This window comes from Canis lupus, chromosome 21 (assembly GCF_011100685.1).
Source record: "Canis lupus familiaris isolate Mischka breed German Shepherd chromosome 21, alternate assembly UU_Cfam_GSD_1.0, whole genome shotgun sequence".
NCBI lineage: Eukaryota > Metazoa > Chordata > Mammalia > Carnivora > Canidae > Canis > Canis lupus.
In genome coordinates, this window is record NC_049242.1 from 48,545,668 (window position 1) to 48,559,222 (window position 13,555).

At 50.1% G+C, this 13,555-nt stretch overlaps 1 protein-coding gene and 2 long non-coding RNA genes across 6 annotated transcripts in view; 2 read left to right on the forward strand and 1 right to left on the reverse strand.

The window, feature by feature from the left end:
• Positions 1–6,383, reverse strand: part of LOC106560204 — a 28,634-nt gene extending 22,251 nt beyond the window's left edge. For 2 of the 4 annotated variants that reach the window (XR_005375866.1, XR_005375865.1), the window contains exons 1-2: positions 5,915–6,383; positions 1,198–1,328 (exon numbers count right to left, since the gene is read on the reverse strand). This is a non-coding gene — a long non-coding RNA (uncharacterized LOC106560204). The remainder of the gene's footprint in view (positions 1–1,197; positions 1,329–5,914) is intronic. The other 2 variants (XR_005375863.1, XR_005375864.1) reach the window with 2 other exon arrangements.
• Positions 4,215–5,266, forward strand: LOC119865037. Its single transcript, XR_005375867.1, has 3 exons — positions 4,215–4,375; positions 4,483–4,592; positions 4,978–5,266. It is a non-coding gene; the product is annotated as an uncharacterized LOC119865037 (long non-coding RNA).
• Positions 6,384–6,456: 73 nt separating the features above from the next.
• FIBIN (fin bud initiation factor homolog) lies at positions 6,457–9,142 on the forward strand. Its single transcript, XM_038569282.1, has one exon. It carries the CDS (start codon positions 6,547–6,549, stop codon positions 7,180–7,182), a length of 636 nt encoding a protein of 211 aa, XP_038425210.1. The 5' UTR covers positions 6,457–6,546; the 3' UTR covers positions 7,183–9,142.
• The last annotated feature ends 4,413 nt before the right edge of the window (positions 9,143–13,555 follow it).

The window sequence follows — 13,555 nt, forward strand, 5'->3', positions numbered from 1 at the left end:
AATCAGGGGACTGACTCAGCCCCATTGTTCCTCAGTAACCTCAGTCAGTGGCTCTCGGCCTAAACATTTCATGCCACTTGTCCTATTCCCAAGCTCGGACGTGAGCTTTCACTCTGTCAAATCATCACAGTTTCTGCAGGTTCCTCTCGTCTGACCCTCATCGTATACTTCCACTTGCAGACTCTTTGTACCCCAAGTCCCCCACAACCTCAGCAGATTGTAGAGCTGCTTCTATTCCTCCTCGTCCTCCCATGTGGTTGCTGAACTAAGTGCTTGCAGAATCAAAGTGAAGCTGGTATATCCTCTCTCTTTCTCCATCTCTCTGCCTTTTCTCATCTCCTGCAATTCTTCTGGTCTTTATAATTAAGATGATGAGGAAAAATAAAACACTGCTCAAAGAGGGGAAGCAGACAAGGTTTGATTCTTCTCCGACCTGGCTGGATTATAACCCCGGACATGCACTTCCAGTAGTGAAGCAAAGTGAAAATCTTTACCAGGCAAATAGCAAATTACTCTGCAGGGTGGGTCTGATGCTTCTGTAGCTTACAGACCAGAACACTCGCTGACCGTGTGTACAGACTGCTGCATAGTTTACTTGGGATGGATCGAAAGTCGCCCTTCTGAGTGATACTCCCTTCTGAATGTTCTGAATATTGGAATTTGCAAGACTTTTTCCCTTCCCTCCTGCCAGATTAAGTGTGAGACATCACTGCCTGACTGTTTGCCAGACAAAATATGTACTCAAATAGATAGATTATCTGACCATCATTAAATAATAGAATTCCTTAAATTCTACAGTTTAACTCTCACAACAACCAAGATTTGGCTCTGTGCTGATCACAGATAATATAAAGGTAAATAAATAAAATACACCGCTACCCTTGAGGAATTCACAGTCAAGTGAAGGAAGACAGACTAGTTCAGAGACAATCCAATGCAATGCAACACACATAATAGAAGAACGAAGAAAAAAGTGCCATTGAAACACTAACCTCAAAAAAAAAAAGAAGAAAAGAAAAAAGAAACACTAACCTCAGTGCAACTGATTAATCACCAAACTCTACCTCTGAAATTACTAATCCCCTACATGTTAATTAATTGAATCTAAATTTAAAAAAAAAAAAGACAAAGAAAAAAAGAAGAAGAAACACTAGCTGCAAAAAAACAACTTGCCGAAACACAATAGAAAGCGACCACCTTCGCCTCGGGTGTTGACATATAGTCACTCAGCACTTCCTGTGATCCAGGCACTGTAGTAGGCACCGGGGAGATGGAAGGGAACATAGCCCCTGTCTTTCCGTAGGGAAAATCAAGCTTGAGAGAGGAACCTAGAACAACCAAACACATAAATTAAATTACAATTATAAACAATGGAAAGTGCCTTGAGGGAAAAACCAGAGTGGTATAAAAGAAACCGAGAGGGAAAACGGATTAAAATTGAGAAACGAAGGAGAGGCTTTCAGAGGAAATGCCACCATAGTTAAGGCGTAGAGGGGAGTCACTGGGTCACCCTGACTCGCAGCAGGCTTGAACTTGGTGGTAGCGAGTCGGTGATGTTTGTTACGCAGCATATCACAGCCTGCTCTACCAATGGAGACCGACTGGGAGAACTGACCTCTTCCCACGATACACTTATTTCCGTGCAAGTCCTCCCGTTACGTTTTCATGGGTGTGTTTTATTGACCATATTTCATAGGGACTTTGTGACTGTTCTTGTTAAATAATGCTCTGCCCTCATCAATGTTCTTACAGCAAATACTAATAATCACTTCACTGAGCAACTGGACAAACAGGAGATTAGATCACCAGAATTTCTCCCACTCGCTCTCCTCTTTTTTCCTTCTGTCTTTTCTTCCTCCTTTACTTGCTACCTTTCTTCCTTCCCTAATTTTCTCTTTTCCTTCTTCTCATCTATTTCTCTTCTTTTCTCCTTGCCACCCTCTGTAGACAATGAAGATTTCATAAATGCTACTGATTAGCTGTTAATTGAAAAGATAATACCCAAAGTGCTATGTACTGGGGACTTCTTACCCTCTTTGTCCTCTTTTTCTCCATTTTCCGACCCCAAAACTTCTACTCTGGTCCAAGCTAACTCCTTGTTCTTGTTTCTTCTCTGACATGGTCCAGGGATTCAGACTGATGGTTTGGGAGAGGAGAGCTGTTGAGAGTGAGAGCTTCCACTTCCCAGAGACACGTTTTGGTTTTCCAGACCTCATAGTGGGACCTCATCTCATACAAGCCTCTTTTCTATAAAAATTCCACTAGTATCATAATCAGAAATGGTCAGGGGATCACCAAGCTCTTTGGCAGGGGGACATCATGGAGCTTAAGAAGTCTTAGAGGTCTTTAGGCGATGGTCCCAGCCTGATTTCCTGCTTCCTTCTCTGAAGTGGTAACTGGACCAAAGGAACACGAGTTTAAAGTTCACTGAAAAGAAGGAAGGATACACAAGCTGTGAGCTAGCCAACCCTGCTGCATCACATGGTGAGGATCGCAAATCAGCAGCTGGTACTGGATGACAGCGCTTACCTACTTCCATGACTCTGGCCACTGCCCTGGGGTCCTCCTTTACTCTTAAATTTACCCACTTCCTGCCCTTTGACTTCATCTCTAGTTTTCAGCCCTAGACTCAACTATCGTCCCTATCAGCAGATGGTACTTCTCGAGTTTACTCTTCCAAGTCCTCTCTCTTGCATGTCTGGGTTTGGATATTTCCTCTGGCTGCATTTACTTCAGGCCAATCCTTAGAAGCCCACTTTAACTCTGACTCTAGGAGACCAGCCCAAGATGGGATTGGGCACATATGGGGGCACCCTTATAATAAGCAACTTTTAAAAATGAACAAGATGAAGCAACAGTGCAAAAGGCCACGGTGTGCTGGAGCTGACTAGCACTGGCTCATGAGAGCCAATGGTTAGGTTTTTGGGAATTTTGCAAGTCAGTTGTTAAACACAGTCATTATTGAAAATTCTGTTATTTAAACTTGTAGTTAAATAAATTATATTACAATTAAAGGAATGCATATATAAAACTCACCACTTTGTAATTATTTTACTATTTTCTATGCTTTAGGGGTTACCTGGATCTAACGGACCCATATGATGGAAATGCTATGTAATGGTGTGCCATTGCACACTTTCTCCTGACTGTGCGTTCAGTGACCCAGGCATGGTGAGTGTATTCACACCATGGAAATCAGCAAATGCTACAAAGAGCATACAGCAGGCTGTTAAATACTTGAAGGCACACAACTACAAACGAGTGCTGGTGTCTTTCAAAAGTGGTTGGTAAAGACAAATGCACGGGTTAGGGGAAATATTTGTAGCTACTTCCCCAGAATCCATTCTCATACTACCCCCTTCCTAAATAAGACCTTCAACTCTTCATCCATGTAGTTTTCATGGTACCTTGCCTTTAGCTACTGACCCGGGCCCTTATTGTCTTAAGCCCAGTGGCCAATCCCAAACTCCTGACTACAGTCAGCCTGGTTCAAGGATGAATTAATGAGTCCCATCAAACCAACAAGGCTACTGAGGTTGATTGGCAGGACCTGCCATGCATAACCCCTCATTCCTATTATATCTGAACAAGGAAGTTCGTAGCCCCAGGAGACACTGGGAGCTGTCCTGGAACCTCCAATGAAAAGAACTACCCAAGAATGAATTTAAGCTGAGGAAGTAGAATGAAAAAAAAAAAAAAATGGCGAGAGGGAAACTAGATTCTGGACCAGGCATAGACTGAAAATCTAATTACAGACTTTCTGTAAGTCAGTGAATTCCTTTTTCACTTTAGTGTGATTGAATTAGACTTTCAGTTACTTGTACCAGAGTGATGCCTTCCTGATACATGACATGGAGTTTATATATTTAGATGGGGTAATTGTAGGAAAAAATAAATACTCTTAGCCATTCTCATCATGATTATTTGTGTATATATGCCTGACTCTTTAACCTGCGAGCAAACTCTTTGTAGGCTGAAACTTCTTGCTGCGCATCTTTGCATCTATAGCTAACTTAACACGTGCACGGAGTGGGGGACTCGTAGTAATAAGTGCTTAATTTAGGTTTGCTTAATTGAATTGGTTAGTAAGCCAGGGAAGGATTGTGCAAGAAGTGGAGTGAATCCGAGTAAATTCTTCTTCCTTTCTTTGGCCAAGCAACCAAGTTGAATCCATCTGTTGTCATTTGTGAATGTCCCAGGAAAAAAAAAAAAGAATGAAGTCATACGGCTCTTGAGTCCAACAGTCCAGTCTCTCCGATGGAGAAGGTGGTAGTTTCCTGCTGGAATGCAGTAAAATAAGTCATGGTGTTTTTGGTTAGCGTTAGTCGCTAAGAAAACTCCTTTTGTCATTGTTTTCACGATGCCAAATATCTGGGTAAGAATCAAAATGTGCAGTCAACGTGTCTCAAAAAATCTATGCCTGTGGCACCGCAGTGACAAAAAATCCAGTAACTTAACCAGACTTCTCATTTGTCTATTCAGGCGTCTAGGTTGTTTATGTCAGAAAGTGACGGAAACAAGCACGACAGTCCCAGAACTGCAGGGCACTGAAGCTCTGAATGACACCAGTCCCTTATGACGTGGACAGGAAGGTAAGTGCTAACACAGGCCGCTCACATGAGTATTTCAGCCACATTCCAAGGCAGACGGGAAATAACTACAAAAAGAGGAACGCCGCCTTCACTTCCCCATCCTTTCCCTGTCTTTTCTCCAACCCCATCGCTGTCAACGTGCAGTCTATCTTCTTTATTTACAGTCATTTAATTTTCGAATATAAGCTTCAAGAGGGCAAGTGTTTGTTTATATATTTTCCGCCCACGGCTCTGTTAGCAGTATCTAAAATAGACTCTTGCATAGAGTAGATGCTCAATAGCTTGTCCTCATTAACACGACTTAGCCTGCTGGGCAGTTCGCCACTAAGTCATAGGTCAGAAACTAATATGGCCTGCTGACACAAAAAATACCTTGTTTTTCTAGGTTAAATGAAAAGGCCCTGGTGCTGGCTGCACTGCAGTCTGACTCTGCGACTACGAACAATTTGTTTCCCATCACGTCCCTCAGTTTCTCCACCTGGAAAATGGACATGACAGTGCCAGGCCTACGCTCTTCCAAAGGCATCTCTAGAGAGGCAGTAGCCGCAAAGGCGTCCGGCTAAAGCTGCATTGCGGACGCTTAGCGTGGATGGGGTTGCACAGGATGCAACAGTTATCTCCGTTGTCAACTTACTTATTAAATTGGCGATAAATAAATAAAATAAATAGGCAAACTTTCGTTTCAGCCTGTGTTCCTGTACATACTGGCAACCGTGCATCACTCAGTTTTCTATATTTTGTTGCTTCCAAAGTATTGCTATTGAGACTTTTAACTAAGTGAGCATTTCCACACAACCTTGCAAACTTGCCTTCAAAGTCACCAACATTTTCATGATAAAAATAGAAACCCTGGGATCCCTGGGTGGCGCAGCAGTTTGGCGCCTGCCTTTGGGCCAGGGCGCGATCCTGGAGACCCAGGATCGAATCCCACGTCGGGCTCCCGGTGCATGGAGCCTGCTTCTCCCTCTGCCTATGTCTCTGCCTCTCTCTCTCTCTGTGTGACTATCATAAATAAATAAATAAATAAATAAATAAATAAATAAATAAATAAATAAATAAAAATAGAAACCCTTAACGAATCCAACCTGACCGGTCCTTACATAAAATGAGAAGTAGAATTTCTCCGGGGTCACCCCCCTTCCCCCCCGCCTCATCCATTAATAGCAAATCAGTCTTCCTGTTGGAATTCTATTTACCGTGTTCTCATTCTCTGCTTTAAATTCTATTTTCTATTTTTAAGTTTCTATTTTCTCATTCTATTTAAATTCTATTTTCCCTTCCAGTCTTCCAAAAAAAAAAAAAAAAAAAAAAAGATTCTGTACCTTTAATAACAGAGACCTGGCGAGAGGTTTCTTTCCAAACTTGTTCCCTGGCTTCCAAGTGACGAAACCAGCTGTAATTCGAGAGCGGAGAGATCCTCGGGATATCATTAGCCAAAGGAAAAGCTCCACATTCCCACCCAGTGCAGAGGTTGAGGTCCTATCAGAAGACTAGAGCCTTCCTGTGCAGCCGGAGGCTCCATCTCTCAGGAGCGAGGGGGGACCTCCCAGAGATAGAGAGGGGCAGGGAGCCGGGGCGGGGGTGCTGCAGAGCCCTGGAGGAGGGGTCCCGCCTCCTGCCCGCATCCCCGCCGCCGCCCGGGGAAGAGCAGGCTCAGCTCCAGCCCCGAGCGGACGCGCAGGCGCAGGGGCGCGCAGAGGGACGCGGTTGGAGCCGCGGTTAGGGACGCGGTTAGGGACGCGGTTAGGGACGCGGCTAGAGGCGCGGAGCCGGGCGCCTCCCGCGCCGCGGGGCCGCGCGACCCAGGCGCCCGGGCTCAGCCACATGAGGCCGGCTGGGGCGGGGGGGCCAGGGCGCAGCCAGCCGGCGGGGACCGCGGCGGCCGCCGTCCCGGGGCGGCGCTGACTCCGGGGCCCCGAGCTCCGCGCGCCGAGCATCCTCGCGGCCCGGCAGGATGCGCGCCCTGGGGCTCCTCTGGGTGGGCGTCCTCTGGCACCTGTGCGGCGGCTACTTCGACGGCCCGCTGTACCCCGAGATGTCCAACGGCACCCTGCACCACTACTTCGTGCCCGACGGGGACTACGAGGAGAACGACGACCCCGAGAAGTGCCAGCTGCTGTTCCGCGTGAGCGAGCGCCGGCGCTGCCCTCCCGGGGACGCGGGCCCGGGCCGCGGGGCGCTGAGCCTCAGCCTCCGCGACGAGTTCACGGTGCTGGGCCGCCAGGTGGAGGACGCGGGCCGCGTGCTGGAGGGCCTCAGCAAGAGCATCTCGTACGACCTGGACGGCGAGGAGAGCTACGGCAAGTACCTGCGGCGCGAGTCGCACCAGATCGGCGACGCCTACTCGCTCTCGGACCGCTCGCTCGCCGAGCTGGAGAGCAAGTTCCGGCAGGGCCAGGAGCAGGCGGGGCGGCCCGACGGCAGGCTGGGCGACGACTTCCTGGGCATGCTGCGCCGCACGGCCGCCCTGCTCAAGGACACGCTCGCCGTGGCCGCGGGGCTCGGCGACAGGTACGAGCTGCTGGCGCTCACCGTGCGCAGCCACGGCACCCGGCTCGGGCGGCTGAAGAACGAGCACCTGAAGGCCTAGGTGCGGGCGGCCGCGGGGGCGCTCCCCCCCACCCCGACCCCCGCCCCGACCCCACCCACCCCCACCCCGGGACCTGCTCCGTCGGGGGCGGGCGCGCTCCGGCGCGGACCCGGGGCGCCGAGGACGCGGGAAGCTCCCCCCCTCCCAGGGCCCGGGGCTCCGCAGATGCACCTGTCGCAGCCACGCACCCGAGGACACGGGTGATGCAGCGGGGAACGGCTCCACCCCCAGGGCCCGGGGCTCCGCAGACGCACCTGTCGCAGCCACAAACCCGAGGACACGGGTGATGCAGCGGGGAGCGGCTCCACCCCCAGGGCCTGGGGCTCCGCAGACGCACCTGTCGCAGCCACGCACCCGAGGACACGGGTGATGCAGCGGGGAACGGCTCCACCCCCAGGGCCTGGGGCTCCGCAGACGCACCTGTCGCAGCCACAAACCCGAGGACACGGGTGATGCAGCGGGGAACGGCTCCACCCCCAGGGCCTGGGGCTCCGCAGACGCACCTGTCGCAGCCACGCACCCGAGGACACGGGTGATGCAGCGGGGAACGGCTCCACCCCCAGGGCCTGGGGCTCCGCAGACGCACCTGTCGCAGCCACAAACCCGAGGACACGGGTGATGCAGCGGGGAACGGCTCCACCCCCAGGGCCTGGGGCTCCGCAGACGCACCTGTCGCAGCCACAAACCCGAGGACACGGGTGATGCAGCGGGGAGCGGCTCCCCCCCCAGGGCCCGGGACTCCGCAGATGCACCTGTCGCAGCCACAAACCCGAGGACACGGGTGATGCAGCGGGGAACGGCTCCACACCCAGGGCCCGGGGCTCCGCAGACGCACCTGTCGCAGCCACGCACCCGAGGACACGGGTGATGCAGCGGGGAGCGGCTCCACCCCCCTCCCCCCAAGGGTCCGGGGCTCCGCAGACGCACCTGTCGCAGCCACGTCCCCGAGGACATGGGTGATGGAGCGGGGAGCGGCTCCCCCCCCAGGGCCCAGGACTCCGCAGACGCACCTGTCGCAGCCACGCACCCGAGGACACGGGTGATGGAGCGGGGAGCGGCTCCACCCCCCTCCCCCGAGGGCCCGGAGCTCCTCAGACGCACCTGTTGCAGCCACGTCCCCGAGGACTCGGGTGATGGAGCGGGGAGCGGCTCCACCCCCCTCCCCCCAGGGCCCGGGGCTCCGCAGACGCACCCGTCGCAGCCACGCACCCGAGGACACGGGTGATGCAGCGGGGAGCGGCTCCACCCCCCTCCCCCCAAGGGCCCAGGGCTCCGCAGACGCACCTGTCGCAGCCACGCACCCGAGGACACGGGTGATGCAGCGGGGAGCGCCGGACCCCCACCCCGTCCCCCGCCCTGGACCCCGCGGCGCGCAGGGCAGCCTCGCCTCCCGCCCTCCCGCTCCCCGCGCCCCGGGCCCTTTCCCGGGCGCCCCGCCCCGCCGCCTCGCCTTCTCCTCGGCTCTCTTATTTATTAACCAGGGTCTCCAAGGTTCTGTGTCTAGTGTGGGGGCTTTCTGGGGTTGCTGGGCTTTAACTCTGGGGGCTTTCGTAGGCGCATCGCCTGCAAACTCTATGCGCCCTTCGCGGCGGAGACGCCCCGGGTGCCTGGGTGCGCGTAAGCTCACGTGGCCACGTGGAAGGCCCGGCGCTGGGGTGGCGCAGGTGGCGCAGGTGCGCAGGCGGGCGCAGGTGGCTGCGGGTGGGCGCAGGTGGCGCAGGGCCCGCCGCCTGCCGCTCGCTGTATCCTGCGCCCTCAGAGCCGCAGCCCGTTAGGGAGACAAGTAGATAGCTCGTTTGAACACACCCCGAGGCCTGGGTCACCCATGCACCGGGCCTGCGTTGGGGGCTTCGCTTCTGTGTGCTTATGGGAAACCTGTACTCCGAGAAGGGGGGATTCTCATCCTAGTAACTCCTGAGCTAAGTTTTATTATTCAGCCAATAAATATGTTCTCGTGTAAGACTGGCTTATTTTCTAATTGATATCCGTGACTTTCCTATTGCAGACAGGGGCGCAGTGCACGAGGCACCAGAAGGGTGGGATTTAAGCCAGTTGCCTCAGAGTGTATGGCGGGTGGCTACCCACTGAGCCACCCTCTCTTCCCTGGCCACCCTTACCAGACTCGAAAGAAAAACATCTAGGTCCTGCGAGAAGCTGATCTCTGCTGGACTGCTTAAAAGCTCCATTCCCCCCCCCCCCCCCCCCCCCGTTTTTCCCAGAGAAGCACCTGGAAAAGTTTATGACAAGGCTCATAAGTTATATTCCCTCTAATGCAGACGGAGGGTTCCATTCTTGCTTGTAGGAGCTCTAACGAGGCTTCATAATTTTGAAACCAGGCCTATGTTATTGATGCCTTTAAAAGGTGGAAATGCACTTTATTTCATGTCTGTCCCTAGCCCCTCCCTCTCGCCTTGAATATGCTTTCCTTTCACACAAACACACACATATGTGCGCACACACAGAGCAAAATAAATAAATGTTCATAATCTCCCCTTCGACGGTGAGCCATCTTTTCTCTCTCATACACAAAGAATCCCGTTTTCTGCCCCTATGATGTGTCCCTAATATCCTCCTATTACTGTAGGGGAAACTGAGGCCCAGAAAGTGACTGACAACGTGTTGTAACAGCTCCGGGTCTCTTAGATTTAAGTACAGAACTTTCCCACATTGCTCCTTGCAAGGATGCTGGGGCCCGAACCTTTGCATAGCTCCCTCATTGTTTAAAAGAGAAAAGAACAACACATGGAATAATACTTAGAATAATCATTTGTAGGCTCTTTGCATCCCTCAGGAGCCTGTTTTTAGCTGCCCCTATCCTGGGCTGCGAGGAGAAGGTTGGACAGGGTTTCCGTCTGTAGCCTATGAACGATGAGGGGAAACCCGCAGAGGCAAAGGAGACAGTGTTTGGCGCTTAAATGACTGTAGCTGGGAGTCACAACACTTAATAACTCAAACCAAAAAAAAAAAAATAATAACTCAAACCTTTCCTGTCACTCACTTCACAGGACTCACGTCCAACCCGTGGACATGTCAAATGCCTGTCTCTCCAGTTTTCCCCTCGGTAGTAGGAGAATACTGAGCACAGGATGCGGCTGGAGAACCGGCTGCCCTGTGCCTCTGATTTCAATCAATCGGTGCCCGCTGAGCTGCACGATTATGCTAAGGGCCTAAAGGCAGGGATGCAAAGAGTGTGTCCGCAGTCAGAGAGGCCTCCCGTGGGTGCAGAAAGAGAAGCAGTGGCACATCTGCTACAGATCTGAAAACCCTGAAACAGATTATGTATGAGGTTCTTTCCAGCGCGAACATTCTATGATTCCTGCAAAACCAGAACGAAATGATCTGACATTGAATCATCCGTTGGAGGCTAGACGTACAGCCAGTAATCCCACAGGGTCTCCTGGAAATGGCCGTAGACGGTAAATGAGAATCTCCCAGTTTGGGGGGTGGGGGTGGCGGTGAGCCGTCCTGGACACAGACCCAGAGGCCCAGAGGCCCAGAGGCCGGCATCCACAGGCTTTTCCAAATCCTCTCATGGTGGGGAGCCAGCTCCACTGGATCCTTCCTCCCCACTTCCTTGTTATGCTTATTAGGACTTCCTTACTGGCCAGGTGACAACTTCTTTTCAGGAGTGCTTCTTGATTTCTCAGACCATGAAATAATATTTTGAGAATCTGAAGAAAGCTACATACTTTCTTCCCTGAGAAATCTTACCAAAATGTCCATACAATCTAGGGTATTTATTATTTTTATAAATATTAATCAATCACTTAACATGTGTCTGGTGCTGAGTTAGGTTGTGGGTGCTTCTGGGATATCACCAAGCCTTTGGGACTTAACCCAACTAAACGTTTTAAAAAGCCTCTTGAAGTTTTATCTGAGTAGAAGGCATTTTTGTTATTGTTATAATTTCTAGTTAGTTGTAACAACAAGAAAATAGCTAAATTTTTTGAGAGCTCAGGGCCTGTGCTAAGAACTTTGCCTGAATTACTTCCCTTAATTCTAGCAACAAGCTGTGTAAGGAAAGTAGCATAGAAAAGGAATTAATCTGTGGCCCCAGGGGGGCTCAGTGGTTGAGCATCTGCCTTGGGCTCAGGGTGTGACCCCGGGGTCCTGGGATCGAGTCCTGCGTCGGGCTCCCAGCATGGAGCCTGCTTCTGCCTCTGCCTGTGTCTCTGCCTCTCTCTGTGTGTCTCTCATGAATAAATAAAATCTTAAAAAAAGAAAGAAAAGGAATTATTCAATGCCAAGTGCTTTGAACAGTACCTGACACAGAGTGAATCCTCAATAAATGTTAGTTATTATTATCGTTAGTTTGGTAACTGAGGCCCAGAAAGCCAAGGTAATTGCCACAAGGTGCAAACTGTGTGATGTCTTCTATACTTTCACTTTTTAAACTGATGGTTATCTAGCGGAGTATAGATCAAATAAAAGAAGAATGTGGAGGGTAGGGGTCCACTGGGACCACCAGCTCTCTACTGCAAACGTTGTCCCTGTAGGCCAGTCAACCGGCATCTTACAGCAGTTCAGGTGTCTGACCTGTGGCCGAAGGTGAATGGCTCCTGTGTTTACAGAATTTTGAAACTTTCTGTGTGATGCATTGATAAATACCACGACTCCCCACTCTCCCAGTCCGATCACGTGAAATTTTCCGTATACCTACTTTGAGACATTCCATGGGTATCTGTCTATCTCGCGTCTGTCGATAAAGGACACCAGATGAGGCTAGCCTCTGCATCGGCCAAGGCCACAAAAGCCTGCCGGTGGAGGTGTGTGACGAAAGGCAGCACGGAGAGGCTGTTCCATAGCTCACATACTTCGCATTGCCTTTTAAACTCTTGTTTATAAATAACTCTGCTAAGGAAATAGGCTCAACGCTTTCTGAGCGAAGCCTCGAAACTTAGATTATAAACCATTTTAGCAAGTAATAAAAATGTCCTTGAAAACCACTAAAGATAGGAAGTCACCCTAAATAGGTAGCGTGCTCACATTTCCTTGGGACGTTTTTCAGAGGAGGATTATTAGAATCTTCTTGATAAGAAATAATAATTGGTTGTGAAATATAAATGCCATTGTGGCTTTACTAGCACCCTAGTAACACACTGTTCTGCAGCATATGTCTACCTCGGGTATTAAATATGCTCAATAGCGTAGATCTTTGAAACACCTTAAATCTCCCCCGCAGGACTTCAGGAGGCAGAGGTTCTGGGTTCTAGATCTTGCCCCACCATGTGCTAGCTGTGCAGCTTTGAACAAATCTCTTAAGTGTTCTGAAATTCCAGCACTTTGTTTGCAAAATGAAGCTAATAGCCAATATTTATTAAACAGGCACTGCTCGAGTGTTTTTGGTGCATTATCTTACATAATCCTCGCAGAGTCATATTTCAGGAAGATGTTTTATTCTCTGAACTTTTTGGAAAAGGAGACCGAGGCACAAAGAGGTTAAGAGACTTACCCAAGGTCTCACAGCCAGACAGGAATGGGGTCGAGATTCCCAGTGCAGGCAGTCTGAGTCCTCTACTACCCTACTAACCGCTAATGATGCTTTTTCTCTCTGAAGGCGGGAGATGAGACACATGATTTCTCAATTCCCTTCCTATTCTAAATGGCCTATGAAATGAACATTTTCCTTAATGATCTCCTTAATTGAAAAAATCCAAACCCTATCTCTCTCACAGAACTTATTTCTCTGCTTGGTTTTATGTTGGGCGAAGTATCTCCTTACACGTGCGTGTGTTGCTCTGTGATTCTTTGCCCAAGAGCAACTGGCTTCTTGCAAAACCTTGTATTTTCCAAGCACTTTCACCTGTACTATCACAGCTGACAACACATGCGCATTGATGCTGAACTGGCCGGGACAGTTCGTGGTGTTCAGCATTTGGTGATGGGAGCCCAACGTTCGCATCTAGAAAAGTTATTCAGTCAAGACTGAAGGTAGACGTAAAGATTCCCTGTCCGGGCACCACCCCACCCACGTTACAGATCTGCCTTTCCCGCATCGCTTTATCCATTCAAAACACACTCATCTCATCGAGTGCTTGCTTCGGCAGCCTGAATGCGAAAGTTGGAACAAACTACAGTCATTGAATGCCTACTAAGGAGCAGGCACTGTTCAGGGTACAGCAATCAGACAAATCCATGCTCTCCTCCATCTTATATTGAAATATGCAAGTTTAAGGAAGCATTAGGAGTCCTCTAGTGCAGTGATAACAAATAAATTTAAATATATATGTATTATATATATATAATGGGATGTTAGGCAGTGATATGTCCTATTTTAGTTAAGATGGTTAAGAAAGACCTCTCTGAGTAAATAACCGATATTAGAATGGAGCATTAAATCTCGAGTAGAAGACCAAGGATATAAATGTCAGAG

Excerpts from the sequence above, each read along its gene's own strand:
- FIBIN (XM_038569282.1), top strand. The coding sequence starts at position 6,547 with ATGCGCGCCCTGGGGCTCCTCTGGGTGGGCGTCCTCTGGCACCTGTGC.